At 40.7% G+C, this 15,921-nt stretch overlaps 1 protein-coding gene and 1 long non-coding RNA gene across 5 annotated transcripts in view; one reads left to right on the top strand and one right to left on the bottom strand.

The window, feature by feature from the left end:
- The window catches only part of LOC145545141 (uncharacterized), a 523,562-nt gene that overhangs the window by 200,575 nt on the left and 307,066 nt on the right, over nt 1-15,921 (top strand). The window lies entirely within an intron of this gene.
- On the bottom strand, nt 6,620-10,643 carry AVPR1A (arginine vasopressin receptor 1A). Of its 3 annotated transcripts, none has more exons than XM_081587513.1 (3): nt 10,544-10,643; nt 8,725-10,189; nt 6,620-7,122 (listed from the first exon to the last, which is right to left on the bottom strand). In XM_081587513.1, exons 2-3 carry the CDS (start codon nt 9,701-9,703, stop codon nt 6,836-6,838), a joined length of 1,266 nt encoding a protein of 421 aa, XP_081443639.1. In that variant the 5' UTR covers nt 9,704-10,189; nt 10,544-10,643; the 3' UTR covers nt 6,620-6,835. The 3 variants fall into 3 exon arrangements, with proteins under 3 accessions (XP_081443639.1, XP_081443642.1, XP_081443641.1); XM_081587516.1 differs by having other exon boundaries at nt 10,326-10,597; XM_081587515.1 differs by lacking the exon at nt 10,544-10,643 and adding an exon at nt 10,392-10,540.

Genomic DNA, 15,921 nt, shown 5'->3' with positions numbered 1-15,921 from the left:
CTTGTAAAAGAAAAACAATGTTACAACATAAGTTAATATGGTATGAGTCTACTAGCCCACAGAGTAAAAAAATCACAATTTTTTAAAGAAATACAATTTTAAAGACTATTAAATGGACCCAGAAGTCAGTCTCACCAAGTTCTAGAAACATGTAAATAGATGACATTTTTAGAGGATGGCACACATGACTTCAGCTAACCCAGTAATTTTGTTGTCTCAATATATACTATAACAAAAGTAATTTGCTTTTGTAATTATAATTTATTGAAAAGGCAGTTACAAAGTTTTACCTATTCTTGCTATAATCAAAGAGTATAAACATGAACATATTCATGCTCAAATATAAACTTATCAGTAGCTACCAGCTGTAGAACAGGTCTATGTCTTGTTTCAAAATCAGCATAATTAGCTTGAAATATATTTCATTATTAAATGAGATTTTAAGAGAATTATTTCAGACAAATTTAATTTTTCCCCTTTTTTTGATCAGACATTTTAAAAATTGAAATATAGTTGATTTACAATATTAGTTTCAGATATACAGCATAATAATTCAATATTTTTAAAGATTATATTCCATCAGGACTTATTATAAGATAATGGCTATGATTCCCAGTGCTCTACAATATGTCCTTGTTGCTTATCTATTTTATACATAGTACTTCTTATATGTTAACCCTGTACCCCTAATTTTTTTTTTTTTGCACAAATATATTGATTTTATTGAGTACCAGGATTCTGACCATGTGAAAAATAAGATACAAATATATAAGGACAAAAATCTAGTAGTATTTGTTGAATTTGAATTAGTAATTAGAATTTTTTAAATGTATATGGTTTTTTTTTTTAATTCCTTTTTTTTTTTTTAATAAATTTATTTATTTTAGTTGGGGGCTAATTACTTTACAATATTGTAATAGTTTTTGCCATACATTGACATGAATCAGCCATGAGTCTACATGTGTTCCCCCTCCTGGACCCCCCACCCACCTCCCTCCCCATCCCATCTCTCTGGGTCATCCCATTGCCCCGGCCCTGAGCCCTTGTCTCATGCATCGAACATGGAATGGTGTTCTGTTTCACATATGATAATATACATGTTTCAATGCTATTCTCCCAGAACGTCCCACCCTCACCTTCTCCCTCAGAGTCCATAAAATTGTTCTATGCATCTGTGTCTCTTATTCTGTCTTGCATATAGGGTTATCGTTACCATCTTTCAAATTCCATATATATGCATTAGTATACTGTATTGTTGTTTTTCTTTCTGGTTTACTTCACTCTGTATAATGGGCTCCAGTTTCATCCATCTCAGTAGAACCAATTCAAATGTATTTTTTTAATGGCTGAGTAATATTCCATTGTGTATATGTACCACAGCTTCCTTATCCATTCGTCTGCTGATGGACATCTAGGTTGCTTCCATGTCCTGGCTATTGTAAACAGTGCTGCGATGAACATTGGGGTACACGTGTCTCTTTCAATTCTGGTTTCCTCGGTGTGTATGCCCAGCAGTGGGATTGCTGCTGTACCCCTAATTTATCTCGCCTCCCTTCTCTCTACCTTTTGATAACTTCAAGTTTTTGATATCTGTGAGTCTATTTCTGTTTTGCTACATACATTCATTTGTGTTATTTCTTAGATTCCAAATATAAGCGATATCATATAATATTTATCTTTCTCTGATTTGTTTCACTAAGCTTAATATTCCCCTAGGTCCATTCATGTTGCTGCAAATGTCAGAATTTCATTCTTTTTATGATGGAATAATATTTTATTGTATAGATACACTACATCTTCTTTATCCATTGTCAAAGCTGGTATTTATTTTTATTTGTAGAATCAAGTCACTACACAATAAACCTGGGTAAAAAATATACCAGTTATTTCAATGTAATCCCATAAGGTGTTTTTTTTTTTCTTTAAAGGGCCAAATATTAGATATAATCACAAAACATTTCAGTATTGTTCAAAACTGTAATCATACAATTGTCCCAAGAGAACACATTGAAATTCTTCTATACAGGTTAATAAGCTAGGAGATACAGATCATTAAAAAAAAAAACTGTTCCAAAATGAAATACTAAATATACAACATCAATTCTTAGTAAATTTGCTACAATAATGAAGTAAAGCCTCATAGAATATATTAAGTCAGAAACTCCATTATGTAAAGACAACTACTTTCAAGTGTGGAAATGCTAATTATTTTATATTAATACTAATTATTAATTATTTTGATATTACTATCAGATTTATTCTCAGATTTCCCTTTCTGAATTTGCTAAGTTGACCTTGGAACACAAGAAAATTTAATATACCCTATAATACTTTGTTTTTATTTAAAATATAAATTAATGTCACATGATGAGATACATATTATTTATAATAAAAAAGAAAAAATGTCATTTAATTTTCACCTATAGTATATATTTTTGATATTGACATACTTAGACCACATATACATTTTCATTCATCATAATTTAATGTACCTAAAAATTGAGTTAGGACAATATTCTGAAAATGCCTATGTGTACAATAGGATCTCATGATTTATGTGATTCAACTCATGTAAGGCCCTCTTGAGGACTTCAAGGAAATAACTCTTTTTATGAAGAGTTCTTAAATTTTTACTCAAATGGTCAGAGGTCAAATTGTAATCCAGAAACATTCTCTAGTGTTTACTCTCCATGTGCTACTCATGATGTTAAGTGCTGCTAATGAGCGGCACTGAAAGGACCACTGGGAGAGAGAGGGCAGGGATACAGCCATTGCTTCTGCATCACCACGGTTAACACCAGGTGGCCCCTACACCGAGCTTAAAGTAGCCTCCAGTATGAAAATCCATAAAGGCCCAATTTACATGTCTTTAAAGGAATCACATCGCTGATATTTGGGATTAAGGATGAGGCTCAGTTTCTCTCTGCTGCTGCTGCTGCTAAGTTGCTTCAGTCGTGTCCGACTCTGTGCGACCCCATAGACGGCAGCCCACCAGGCTCCGCCATCCCTGGGATTCTCCAGGCAAGAATACTGGAGTGGGTTGCCATTTCCTTCTCCAGTGCATAAACAGGAAAAGTGAAAGTGAAGTCGCTCAGTCATGTCTGACTCTTAGCGACCCCACGGACTACAGCCTACCAGGCTCCTCCATCCATGGGATTTTCCAGGCAAGAGTACTGGAGTGGGGTGCCATTGCCTTCACCGCAGTTTCTCTCTAGGTGGCTTCTAATTATGGTCGAGTCAAACTCTGAAGCTATTATTTAAAGCTCTGAGTATCCAATTATACTACAAAAATACAGGTTTTAGAGTCTGAAAAACATAAAATTTAACCTAATTGGTTACTTTATTGTGAGTAACAGGATGAAAGTTGTGTTTCTCAATCATCAATTGTTTTCCATTCTAAGAACTAGAATAAGTCTGGAATGGTACTGCCTGTTAGTAAGAGTACTTTTTTTTTTCTCTTTAAAACCACACCCAGGAATTCCCTGGTGGTACAGTGGTTAAGACTCTGTGCTTCCACTGCAAGGGTCATGGGTTCCATTCCTGGTCAAAGAACTAAGATCCTGCATGCCACGTAGTGTTGTCAAAAAATAAAATAAAAATACCTTCTTGTAAAAACAAAAGAAAACAAAAACCACCCTTCCCTCAATTATGGTGTGAGACTTATTTGCAGATGATGAAAGTTCTGTGTGTAGGACAAGTATTTAATTAAAGAATTTCACTAATTTTCTTCACAGTTATTTTTACACTTTAAAGACACATGTCCTAAAATTAACCCATTAAGCACTTAATATGTACTTAAAGATGACTTTCTCATTGTCAGTATTTATCAAATGTCCAAAAGAAATACTGCCAGTTTCTGCTTATTGGTAGATGTATATCAGTTGCATTTCCCATACACACATGGGGCTTCCTGGTAGCCCAGATGGTAAAGAATCTGCCTGCAATGCAGGAGACCTGGGTTCGGTCCCTGGGTAGGGAAGATCCCCTGGAGAAGGGAATGGCTACCCACTCCAGTCCAATATTCGTGTCTGGAGAATTCCATGGATAGAGGGGCTTGACAGGCTGCAGTCTATGGGGTGACAAAGAGTTGGACACGACTGAGCGACTAACACTTTCGCTTTTCATACCCACATAGATACATTAATATTGTATCATTGAAGGATGTTCCCCCAGATAACTGCCCAATAAAATAAGTTGATGGAACACATTTATCCTTGACTTCAGCCCTTCACTTGTTATATCTCAGGTCTTCTTTAGTCAAGAAAGGGAAATCTTCCCTTTCCAACATGTGCTTCTTCCTTACTACTTAGCATTTTCTTTCTTCTGAAATAGACAATCAGGACTCTTCCAATTTGGGATACTGTTTTGGGAGATATAAATACCATTTCTGGGTGTATATCATTAGGAAAGTTTAGCAGCCTGGTAAGTTCAACTTCTCAGCCTAAACCGCAGAGAGTAAGACCAAGCTCTTGCCTAGTGCAGAGCTGGCACCCAGATCTCCTGGTGTCTCCTCAGCCCTTGTTCTACTACCCCATCTCTTGATGCATTTAAAAGGAGAGAACACAGCTGGGGGGTTACTTTGTACCTTAGTTGAGAGATGTTCCTAGAAATGAGATTCAAACTGATTTTTTTTTGCTTGGAGATACATGTCAACATTTTGAAATAATCTATAAAAGAACTATGAGGTTATTATTTTGGAATTGGGTTTAGAAAAAAAAGTGGGCTCTTTGTGCCAACCCAAAAGGCTTTAGTTTTGAGCTGCAAAAGAAAAGTTGTCAAAAGGGCTTGACAGTGTTACAGAGGGCAGGGACACTGAGATGCTGCTGTGACTCAAATAATGAAGAACTGAAGAATTTATTTGATGACTCATATTGGTCATTGCTCTTTAGGAGACATATTTGTTATTTTTTTTTAAAGCAGAATTCTAAAACCTAGGTGCTAATCTCTATAAAACATTTGCAAACTATTTTTTTTTAGGCAGGGAGTAAAACACCTGAGAATTTGCAAGGTAAGGGAATGAAGAGGAGTGAGGTTAATGGTTCCGAGCTCTGACAGTACCATTCAGTGCTCAGTTTCTTATCTGCAAAGTTAAAAAAAAAGCTATCAAAATAACTATTACTTCCTCTAAGGGGTGCAAAGTATTTATGATGTATCCTTGAATCATTGCAGGGTCTCTAAGAAGGAAAAGGAGCCAGACAAAATAGCTCAAAAAACCCCACTGAGTTCCATTAATGAAGAATGCAGTGACAACAGCCAAGTAGTATCGTAATGTATCATTGTCTAGAAATGAAAGACCTGCATCCAGAGGAAAGCAAATGCTCTCTTTAAATTGGAAAGCTTTGGTGAGACAGAAGTTAGAACGTAGTGGCCGCTGCTGACGCTCTCCAATGAATCAGCAGAGCTATATTTAAATTACGGGACTTTGTATGCCAGATATGAAACCAATACATCTGGTTAAAGAAAAGTAAACAGGAAAAAGCTGTGCAGTTTTGAAGACCCTCCCCCGCCTCAGAATACTATGATAAAAGCAAGAGGTAGCATTCATATAGCATTTGACGATTTAGGAAGATCTTTTCATACACTTGATTTCATTTAGTCCTCACAACCCTGTGAGGTAAGTGTTATCAGCGCCGTTGTACAGCCAGGGGAATGGAGGCTTTATGTCATTTGAAGTCATTTGCCTCAAGCCACACACTTAATAACGAAGGAAGGCAGACTAGATGCAGAGTGGTTTTCTATTTCCTTGCCCTCATCCTGCCCAACCCTGTCTCTCCTCTACTATGAAACTGTTAGATGGGTGTGAGATCAGAAGGCAGGACCAAGTTATTTTTAATTAATCATGAGGGGACATTCAGTATCCTGAGTCACTTTTTAGAAGACTCATAGCTATGAATCTGGATTTCCCAAACAGGATGTAATGATGGTGTTAATATCCAGGATAGTGCAGGATACCTTAGAACACTGGTCTAAACATGTTTACTATGTTCTAGAGAAAGGCTCCATAGTCCCTTAGGCAATCTGTCTTTTCTGCCCTTCTAAGAAAATTGAGTATCTGTCATACAAATCTGACTTTAAAGAAACTTTGCAGTGAGAGCAAAAAGATATCATCGGCCAGCTGACATTTTCTCTAACCTTCAACATCCTGGTAATCATGCTTTTCACATCCAATAAAATGTGAGGAACCAAAGGAGGAAGTTGCCAGTTTTAAAGTGAAGGTTCTGAAATTGAGGTGATTTATAGCTTCTGACAGAACTTTCCCCTTTTCACTCTGCAACAGGCACCCCATGATCAATAAGCCTCAAGCTCTCATGTCTCTCCAAGGCACCATCCCATCTCCATGTCACAGTTTGAGGCTGCATTTTCTGATACACGAATTGATTTTACTGGACAGAAACATAATTTCCGTAAAGTCTCTTCCAATTCCTTTCAAATCCTAAGGCTGATGACTAACTTACTTTGTTCAGAAATAATGCCCCTACATTATATGACTTCTAAACCAATCAAGCCTTAGTTATGTCAGAAATAAAAAGAAAGGAAACCTACAGAAAAATATAAGCGTGGTTATGATTATTCCTTTAGAAATATGGCTTCTGTTATTTCTGGGAATTAGGTCTGCAGATTTTAGTGTTGTGTGTTTTTATTAACATTCTGTATAAAACAATTCATAGCTTTTGCTTGTAGCAATGTGAAAAATGCATCGAGAAACACAGTCTTGTACTCAACAGATTGATTAATCTTATCTTATATAAGTTCATTTGTCTAATAATTCTAGCTGGATTCAGTCAATGGGCTGAAAAGTCCATTACAAGAGTCAGACTGCATGAACACAGGGGGCTCAGGTTGAAACAGGAATGAATTTGATGGACTTGGAAGATTTAGGCGAGTCCTTCCATGTTCCCATACTGTTGGTGGGGCTTCGGTTGTTAGTGAAGGAAGTCTGTCTTCGGCTCATACTGTCAGAATCTCCTCTGGTGAACGTTCGTTTTACGTTTTGGCAGCATGGGAAGCTTTGGGCACAGTCTTGCAAGAGATGGCCACTAAAAAACATGTATATCCAGGGGTTGCAGCAACTATTCAAGGAAGCCAGTAATGCAGTGATGACGGTGGCCGGGTTTTCTGACTCTGTATGGAAAACATAAGGGGAGAGCATTTAACTAATCAAACGCAAGTAAAAGCACTGGATACACTCATTCTTTTATTGGTTCACGAAAGTGGGAAAATGTTTTGGGTCAATATAGAAAATGAAGTATTTTGTTTATCAATTAGGGAAATAACTGGTGAATGGAAATTGCTTGGTTGTAAAATATTTTCATGAGCAAGATGCCTTGAAATTAATTCAGATATTTTAAACCACTATTAAAATATTTAAGTAGAATGAGGGAGACTTTCAAGAGGCTAAGAATATTGAATCATTTATTAATAAAACTTTGAATCATTTGTGTTAGCACTAGCATATGCTAATGGAGACAGCACTTACAGAATGGCTGCTATTTCAGTGAAATCTCAAGAGTCCATAGCCACATATACCAAACTGTATGCATCCTGATAACTTAGGCAAAAGTATGACACTATGGACCATGTTTAGTCATTTAAATTTTTTTTAATATTAAACACATTCTTGTAGTAAGAACTCTTTACAGAAGGGGATAGTTGAACTAGGTCCCTGAAGGATGCACTGTTTAGTTATTTTCTTTGGCTAATTAGAAGCTTCTTTTAATTTTAAAAGAACACCCTCTTTGATTGTGGCTTGAACAACTAAATTATATTATGGAGAACAGATGAATTAAGAAATTCCAACAGTCTTTTGAACCATTGTGTGTGTGTGCGTGTGTGTGTGTGTAATTGCATTGTCAAACCACATAAATATAACCTTTCACAGTAGAACTACGCACTGAGAATATACCTTTTCTAAAGATAAGAATAATTGGCAAGCACTGATACTTCCTTATTAAATATAACTTGGGTCTTTTCACTCTTGTTATGTCAGAATAAATTACAGATCATTTCATCAAACTTTGTGCTAAGATGCAAATCTTAAAGGTGATCATGATCTGTGACCAAGATTCTATTCAAAAAGAATGGAAATCATCAACATACCTACGCACAGCGAAAAAAATTAAAACATTATGTTAAGAAATGGAACACTAGCTAAATGCCAAATTGAAATGACTTAAGAATCTTCCTTCAACGAGTTTAATCTTCATACCCCCAGGACCAAGCATAAAATATGCACGATAATATTTGTTGGCTGGATGAGGAATAAATAAAACTTTAATAAATTTTAAAAATCTTTCTTTAGAAAAATATGTCTGTTTTACCCTTATTTTAGGGCATTTCTACAAAAATTTTACAGTGTGTTACTTTTCACAAGCTAGCAAGAAGCAGTTGTGACAGTATAAATATTTCCCTGAATTCAGCAGACTTGAAAGCAAGGTATTAACACTGCTGTTAATGCTTTGACAGAGAGTAAATTTTTCTGTTTTGTGACTGCGTGGCTGACTAGAGGGCACAGTTTCTGAATTTGGGGTTTTAGGAGCTGGTTATAGTATCTTTTAACCATTCCACTCAAGGTGTGATTCTCATTCACGAAGTTAAGAACTATGGCCCTAGAGGATGTTATGAAAAGACTCTCCCTCCCCACTTCTTTCTCCCTCGCCAACTCCCCCCATCCCCAAACCAGAGCCCCCCATTCCTTCGACCTTCCTCCGCGGGCCCGACACCTACCGACCCAGGAGAAATTCTTATCCCAGACAGACCACATCTGGATGATGAAGAAGGGTGCCCAGCAAACGATGTAGGCCGTCACGATCACGAAGGTCATCTTCACGGTGCGGATCTTGGCGCGGGAAATGGTCTTCACGCTGCTGACACACCGTGCGTGCAGGACTCCTCGGTGCAAGATGCCTTCGCCCGCGCCCTCGGCGGGGGCGCCCGTGCCCTGGCGCCCCGCTGTCTTTCCGCGGACGTTGCACCAGATGTGGTAGCAGATGAAACCGTAACAGGTGCCCAGGATGACTACGGGCGCCACGAACACGCTGGTGGTCATCCAGGTCACGTAGGCCGGGAGACCCCAGGGCTGGATGAAGTTGGCCCAGCAGTCGTAGGTCTTAGTGACGTTGCTCACCTCGACCACCGAGAAGACGAAGTACTGCGGGGTGCTCAGCACGAAACTCAGCACCCAGGCGGCGGCGATCATGAGGCGCGAGCGGCGCGCGGGCTGCTGCAGCGTCTTCAGCGGGTGGCACACGGCGATGTAGCGGTCGGCGGTCATGACCACCAGCATGTAGGCTGAGACGAACATGGCGAACACCTGCAGGTGCTTCACCACGCGGCACAGCCCGTCGGGTCCTCGAAAACGGTAGGTGATGTCCCAGCCCAGCTGGGGCAGCACCTGGAAGAAGGCGACGGCCAGGTCGGCCAGGCTGAGGTGGCGGATGAAGAGGTGCATGCGGGACGTCTTGCGAGGCGTGCGGTGCAGCGCCAGCAGCACACTGCTGTTACCCAGCACGGCCACCACGAAAATCACGGCCAGCACGGCAATCTCCAGCTTGGCCAGCTCCTCGTTGCGCGTGTCCGCCTGCGGGCCGCCGTCTTCCCCGAGCGCCTCCGAGTCCCCGCTGGTGTTGCTCGACAGAGGCCACCACCGGCTGGAGTTGCTCGCGGGCCCCGCGCTGGGGCTCCCGGAGAATCGCATGCTGTCCATGCAGCGCCCCCTCGGCTTCGGCGGAGGCCCGTTCCCTTCCCGCCTCCTCGCGCGGTGCGCTCCCTCCTGCCCGCGCTCGCCGCCAGCCCGGCTCTGCTCCCTCTCTTGCGGGCGTCTCCGGACGCAGAGTCCCACCAGCCAACTCAGCCTCTCTCGGTCGAGTCGCCCGTCTCTTTCCCTGCTCCGCCCTTTCTCAACTCCGGCCAAGCCGGGAAGGTGCGCTCTGAGTCTCCGAAAGCCCTGGACTCCAAACTCAAATTATTAACACGGAGTTTGTTTCCCCAGATCGCGCTCCCTCTCGCCCCAGTGGTTGGAAGCTGCTCGGTGCCTACTCTCGCCACCTCCCTCCCCTATGCCCCTGGGATTTTCCTTTCTCCCAACTTCCTACGCCGGCGATTTGTCCTTTTTGCATCACTGCTGCAGGGGTGGGGTTGGAACGCGCGAATCCCTCGGCGTATGGGTTGATGGTGATTCTTCTCCGCTCTTCTATTAAAAAAACAAACAAACAAAAAACAACTCGGAGAACTGGACGTGTCATACCTTTTCAGGGCTTCCCATCCTTTCCTCAAGCCTCCGTCAAGAATCACCTTAACCCTGCATGTGACTTCAATAGACGCGGTACCTAGAAATCCAGAGTCCACTGCCCGCCCGGGTGCTCCGGAACCTGAATTTGGCGCGTGACGCCCACCTGCGCCAGCCGGGATTTCTCCCTGCGCCGCGAGTCCGCCCATCCCTGGAGAGCCAGTCTGGCTAATTTCATTCTCAGGACAACTCGACTACGGGAATGTCGTCTCTCACCGCCCCGCTCCTCTCCACCCTCCTCTTCAGTGTAACAGTAACTTTTTTGATGCCTGCTGTCTCCTGCCTGCGTTCGCTGACCGGAAGGACGCAGTCGCTGGTCCCGAGGCAGTCCTCGCGGCTGCCTGCGTGCACGTATCACAGCGGGGGAAAGGAATTTCTCCTGGTTTTCCAGTTTCCCCTGGGGCTGGGAGCGGGTTTGGGGGTGGGTGGGACTTAGGAGTTGTCTCTAAACTAGATTCCTGGGGTTTTCTCCGGGAAAAGCCTGATTCCCACAGCTGGATGGGCGGGAATTGGGCCACAGGAGTCCGTGGGGACTTGATGTGCTTTAGTGCCGAATCATGGGGACATCTCTTCGGGTGAACGAAGAGCAGCTGCCGGAGAGGGGCAGCCCAGGCAGCGCTGTCCAGACTGGAACGAAAAGCCGCCAGGCTTCTTGCGCTGGTGGATGAGAAAGAGGCAACCTCTGGGCAGGAAAGAGATGCTCTGAAGCAAGAGGGAAAAGACCGCCTACCTATCGACTGGTTACTCTGGACGGCGGGAACCCAGCAGCGGGGCCGGGGACGCACAGAAATACTAACTGCGCGCTCTACCTTTCAACTGTGGTGAAGGTACACTCCAAAGCACAGCAAGGGGGAGCTGTTTTCTGGCTATTTCACAAAAGAAGAGGCTTCCCCGGTGGCTCAGATGGTAAAGAGTCTGCCAGTAATGCTGGAGCCCCGGGTTCAATCCCCAGGTCGGGAAGATCCCCTGGAGAAGGAAATGGCAACCCACTCCAATATTTTTGCTTGGAGAGTTCCATGGACAGAGGAGCCTGGTGGGCTGTATAGTCCATGAGAGTCGGACATGACTGAGCAACTAATACTTTCACTTTCACAAAAGTAGAAGAAGAAGAAAAAGAAAAAACTCCACTCTGTAGATACACGAAGATGACTTTTTGGTCAAAACGTGTAGTGACCATGGTAGAAATTTGATTGTCTGAGAAGAATATCTATGAAATGTAGGCAAATAAACCAGAAAATTTTCTGAGTTGCAGTTGTCAATGATAATTCAACTTTGCTTCCCAGTTCACGCATGCCCAGTCTCAAGGCTGTCACACTAAGAGTACTGAATTCGACCTTGGGAGTCCTTCATTATGGCTGCATAAGCCTTGGTTTATATGCCTTTAAAACAGTAATGAAAGTACCCGCCTTACCTACTTATGGGGCTTCCCTTGTGGCTCAGCTGGTAAAGAATCTGCCTGCAATGCAGGAGACCTGGGTTCGATCCTTGGGTTGGGAAGATTCCCTGGAGAAGGGAAAGGATACCCACTCGGGTATTCTGGCCTGGAGAATTCCATGGACTGCTGTCCATGGGGTCGCAAAGAGTCAGACAGGACTGAGCGACTTTCACTATCTACTTATGAGGTTATTTGGAGGATCAAATAAGACAATGTTCTGTATAGGGAAATTCTCTCAAACCTGCAAGTTGTGTTGCATTAAGGAGTCAAAAGATGAAACATTCAGAGATAGCAATAAGTAAAAGGTTTCCAGATCGCCTGTCTGGAAATATACTTTAAGCAATTAGGTAATAGTCACTGACTCAAAGAGATGACCTTCTTTTAAGTCACAAATTATGTTATTAGTGCCACATATGAGAAATAATCTTGTCTGACCCTAGTGTTCCAGGGTATTGCAAAAGTGGTCTGCTAGCCAGAAGCTGGCAATTTTGTTGCTCTTGGCCCTACACCTTTGAGCTTACAGGTTTCCTGAAGGATGGAATCTGCGGTACAGGGTCACCAAAGTTTCTTTTAGTGTTCTTATTCCAGAGAGAGGGTGTGGTAGACTCTCAGGAAATCATTCATCAGTGTCAAGCCCTCTGATTAAATAATCAAACTATATACAAATTATGAAAATAATTTGTTAGGTTACATTGGCCATACAGTTGGAAGGTACTCATCTTCAGTGGACAATAGTACTAATTATCATGGATTGAATATATATATACACATTTATATGTTACACAGGAATGTGTGTGTGTGTGTGTGTGTGTGTATGTGTGTGTGTGTGTGTGTATGTTTGAGGCAAATTCCAGAACCCAGTCCCTCTTTTAACCCACACAGTTTTAAAAATGTCTCTGTCTTGGTTTTAGTGGTTCTCTATTCAAAGGAAACCAGGACCACTGAAATACTCAAGTACCTGCTATGCAAATTATTCAGTGGAAGGTGGGGAATTGTGGTCCTAAAATATGAAAAAAACATAGCATTTCCTGTGGCATCTTATGCTTTGTCTTCAAGCAATTTGTATTTCCCCTCTACTTGTATTAGGACTTATTACTTTCACCATCTTACTCTCAGTGGATTTCAGTTAACATATTGTAGGGGTAAAATGATGAAAAGAAAAAAAATGGAAATTGTCCTGAAGTAACCTTTCTCTCTACCAGTCTTCCGTTCTCCCAGTTTGCAGTTGTCCTGGAGTAACCTTTCTCTGCCAGTCTTCTGTTCTCCCAGAGCGCAATTCCAGATGTTTAAGATATATTTCAAGTAATGGAAACGGGCACCTCTTTCCCTTACTAGCTGTGTGACTTTGTTTTAATCTTTGAGCTTCAAATTCTTCATCTGTAAAATCTTGGTGATAAAACATAGTGCACTGTCTACAAAGATTATATAATTGTTTAACTTTCTGGCATTTCATGGGTATTCAAAACATTAATTCTCCCTTCCTGCCCAAATATGTAAATATCCTCCATATTACTTGTTATATAGCCAATAAGATTTTTCCTTCCAGTTAAAGCAGCATTTCCCCAACCCCCTTCTTTGCAATAGAATATAATATGTTTTCTAGAAGAAAAGAATTCCACAGTTGAGTACATTGGGGGAAGTGCTATATTTGCATCTCATCCTCTCCTAGAGATTCATACATAAAAAAAACCTCTGAGAAACCTACTTAACTGTGTTTGTCAATATTTCAGTAAGCTATTTGACCACGGGAAAGACTCATCCTTTTACTTTCCCCATGAAATAGTGATGAACATGCCATAGGACAATGGATAGAGTTTGAAGAATACTGAGTAAATGTACTTGGAGTTCCAGAACTTTTGGGGACTACCACCAGATTTAGTCAAATCAAGAAGTCCAGGGGCAGGGATACCCAACATCAATGGGCTACATTTCGTTTATCATGTCACCTTATGCACTGCTTTATAGCTGCAATCAGTACGTTCTTCTTCTCCTTAAACTTTCATTTACTGAAATTGGATAGCCACCGGAGCATCCATTTATTTTATTTATTTATTTTTTTCATTTCTGTAGCCTACAATGATGCTTTCCCAATTACAGATTAATGACACTTTATTTAAAGTTAAAGGGCTGTAGTCTGGTATTCATACAATTACTTCTAGCAAATCAACAAATATTTGTTGCACATCACTCTGCTAGGTCTTGAGCTGGATACAAAGAAGTATGTAATGGTCACTAACATTTAGTAAACACTTTGGGCCAGACACTCTTACATGTGCTTTACCTCATTTGATTCTCCTAGTGACCCTATAAAGGATGTACTCTTGTTATTTCCCCTTACATTTGAAGAAACAGATGCACAGAGATGTTAAACAACTAGCGTTTGGTGACACAGTTGGCCAGTAGTGGAACAGGGATTTGAACAGAAGCAGTTGACTCTGGCAGAATTTATAATTTTAACTGTTACACTGTGCTATCACTAGTGAGCCTCATGTTCTCGCATCTTACAGACTCACATGGGGTACTTATTTGGTTATTTAACATTTTATCTTTTTGATAGGTTCTCCTTTAAGCCTAAGAGATCAGGTGGGATCTTCTCCAGTTTCTCTATATCTTTGGTTTTCTCTTTAGCAAATTAGGTACAGGGCTTCCCGCATGGTTCAGTGGTAAAGAATCCACCTGTCAATACAGGAGACACAGGTTCGATACCTGGGTCAGGAAGATCACCTGAAGAAGGAAAGGACAATCCACTCCAGTATTCTTGCCTGGGAACCATGGAGTTGCAAAAGAGTAGGACACAGCTTAGTGACTAAACAACAACAACAACAGAACTAAGGTAGTAGTAGTGTACAGCTAATAATAAGAGAGAACAGTGACATTTACCAGTACTGACTAAGCTCTTAACTCATGAGCTAAAAGTTTTATATTTATTATTTCATTTAATATTTCAAATAATATTTAAAAATTAACTGAATATAGGGATACACTTATTATTATCCCACTTTACAGATTAATGACACAAAGGTTAGAGAGGTTAAGCAACTTCACCAAAGTCACAAGACTGTCCATTTGAAGTCCAGACCTGGGTTCTAACCTCTACACTGTACTATTTCCTGTATACATCACAAGAACTTAACACATATTTGCAGAATTAACAAATGTAATAGAAACTGTTTTTGGAGTGCTGAAGGAACATAAAACTCAGAAAGTGCTTGATGATTGAATAAACTAGGGAAGAGGAGTTATTTTTGAGCACCTGAATCTCTCTAGTGTCTTAAATGTTCTAGTCATCTCTCTGCCTTACTGCCAGGTAAGTGCATATTTGATTTTAAAATCACCCAGTGAATGATTCTCTCTCTCTCCGTCATACAAACACACACAAGGGATTCTAAAAAATGATGCATTTCAAATATGAACAAATGTCAGGTCTTCATTATAGTTACTCTATGGAGTCGAATGAAAAATGAGAACACTATTTGGTTCTATTTATATATGATTAACGGAGAAGGCAATGGCACCCCACTCCAGTACTCTTGCCTGGAAAATCTCATGGACGGAGAAGCCTGGTAGGCTACAGTCCATGGGGTCGCTAAGAGTTGGACACGACTGAGCGACTTCACTTTCACTTTTCCCTTTCATGTACTGGAGAAGGAAATGGCAACCCACTCCAGTGTTCTTGCCTGGAGAATCCCAGGGACGGCAGAGCCTGGTGGGCTGCCGTCTATGGGGTCGCACAGAGTCGGACACGACTGAAGCGACTTAGCAGCATATATGATTAAAATTGGCTTGCAGTTTAGTGTACAGAGCTATGGCATTAGAGAAAGTCTACTATGCTCAATAGAATCTTAAGAATCCTAGTATTTATTGACAAAAAATTGAAATCTTACAACTTGTTTAGAAATTTTAAATTTCTTTATAAGTCAGTCAAGGCAGCAGATTTAGTAGAAAAATCACTCCAAAAGAAAAGATATCTAAATTCATTATTATTTATATCATATGTTCAGAAAATGTTTGCATTTAAAAATTATATGGTGAATTTAACTTAAAACTTTAAAAATAAAAGCTCATTTAAAACACCGAGTTTAAGAATTTTGCTCCTGATGAACTAATATTTATTTGGGTTCTCTGCATACTCATGGTTCAGCAACTTTGATATTATGCTTAGAATTTGATAGTCATCAAGACACATTCTTTTAACAAGTTG

This window comes from Giraffa tippelskirchi, chromosome 4 (genome assembly GCF_054371585.1).
Source record: "Giraffa tippelskirchi isolate mGirTip1 chromosome 4, T2T-mGirTip1v1.2.pri, whole genome shotgun sequence".
NCBI lineage: Eukaryota > Metazoa > Chordata > Mammalia > Artiodactyla > Giraffidae > Giraffa > Giraffa tippelskirchi.
The sequence above is the reverse complement of the archived record's forward strand: the minus strand, read 5'-3'. Positions and strand labels throughout refer to the sequence as shown.

Coding starts and splice junctions, on each gene's coding strand:
- AVPR1A (XM_081587513.1), bottom strand. CDS start 9,703: ATGGACAGCATGCGATTCTCCGGGAGCCCCAGCGCGGGGCCCGCGAGC. Junction 7,123..8,724: donor TAAGAATTTCTCCTGGGTCG/GTAGGTGTCGGG, acceptor TTTTCCATACAG/AGTCAGAAAACCCGGCCACC.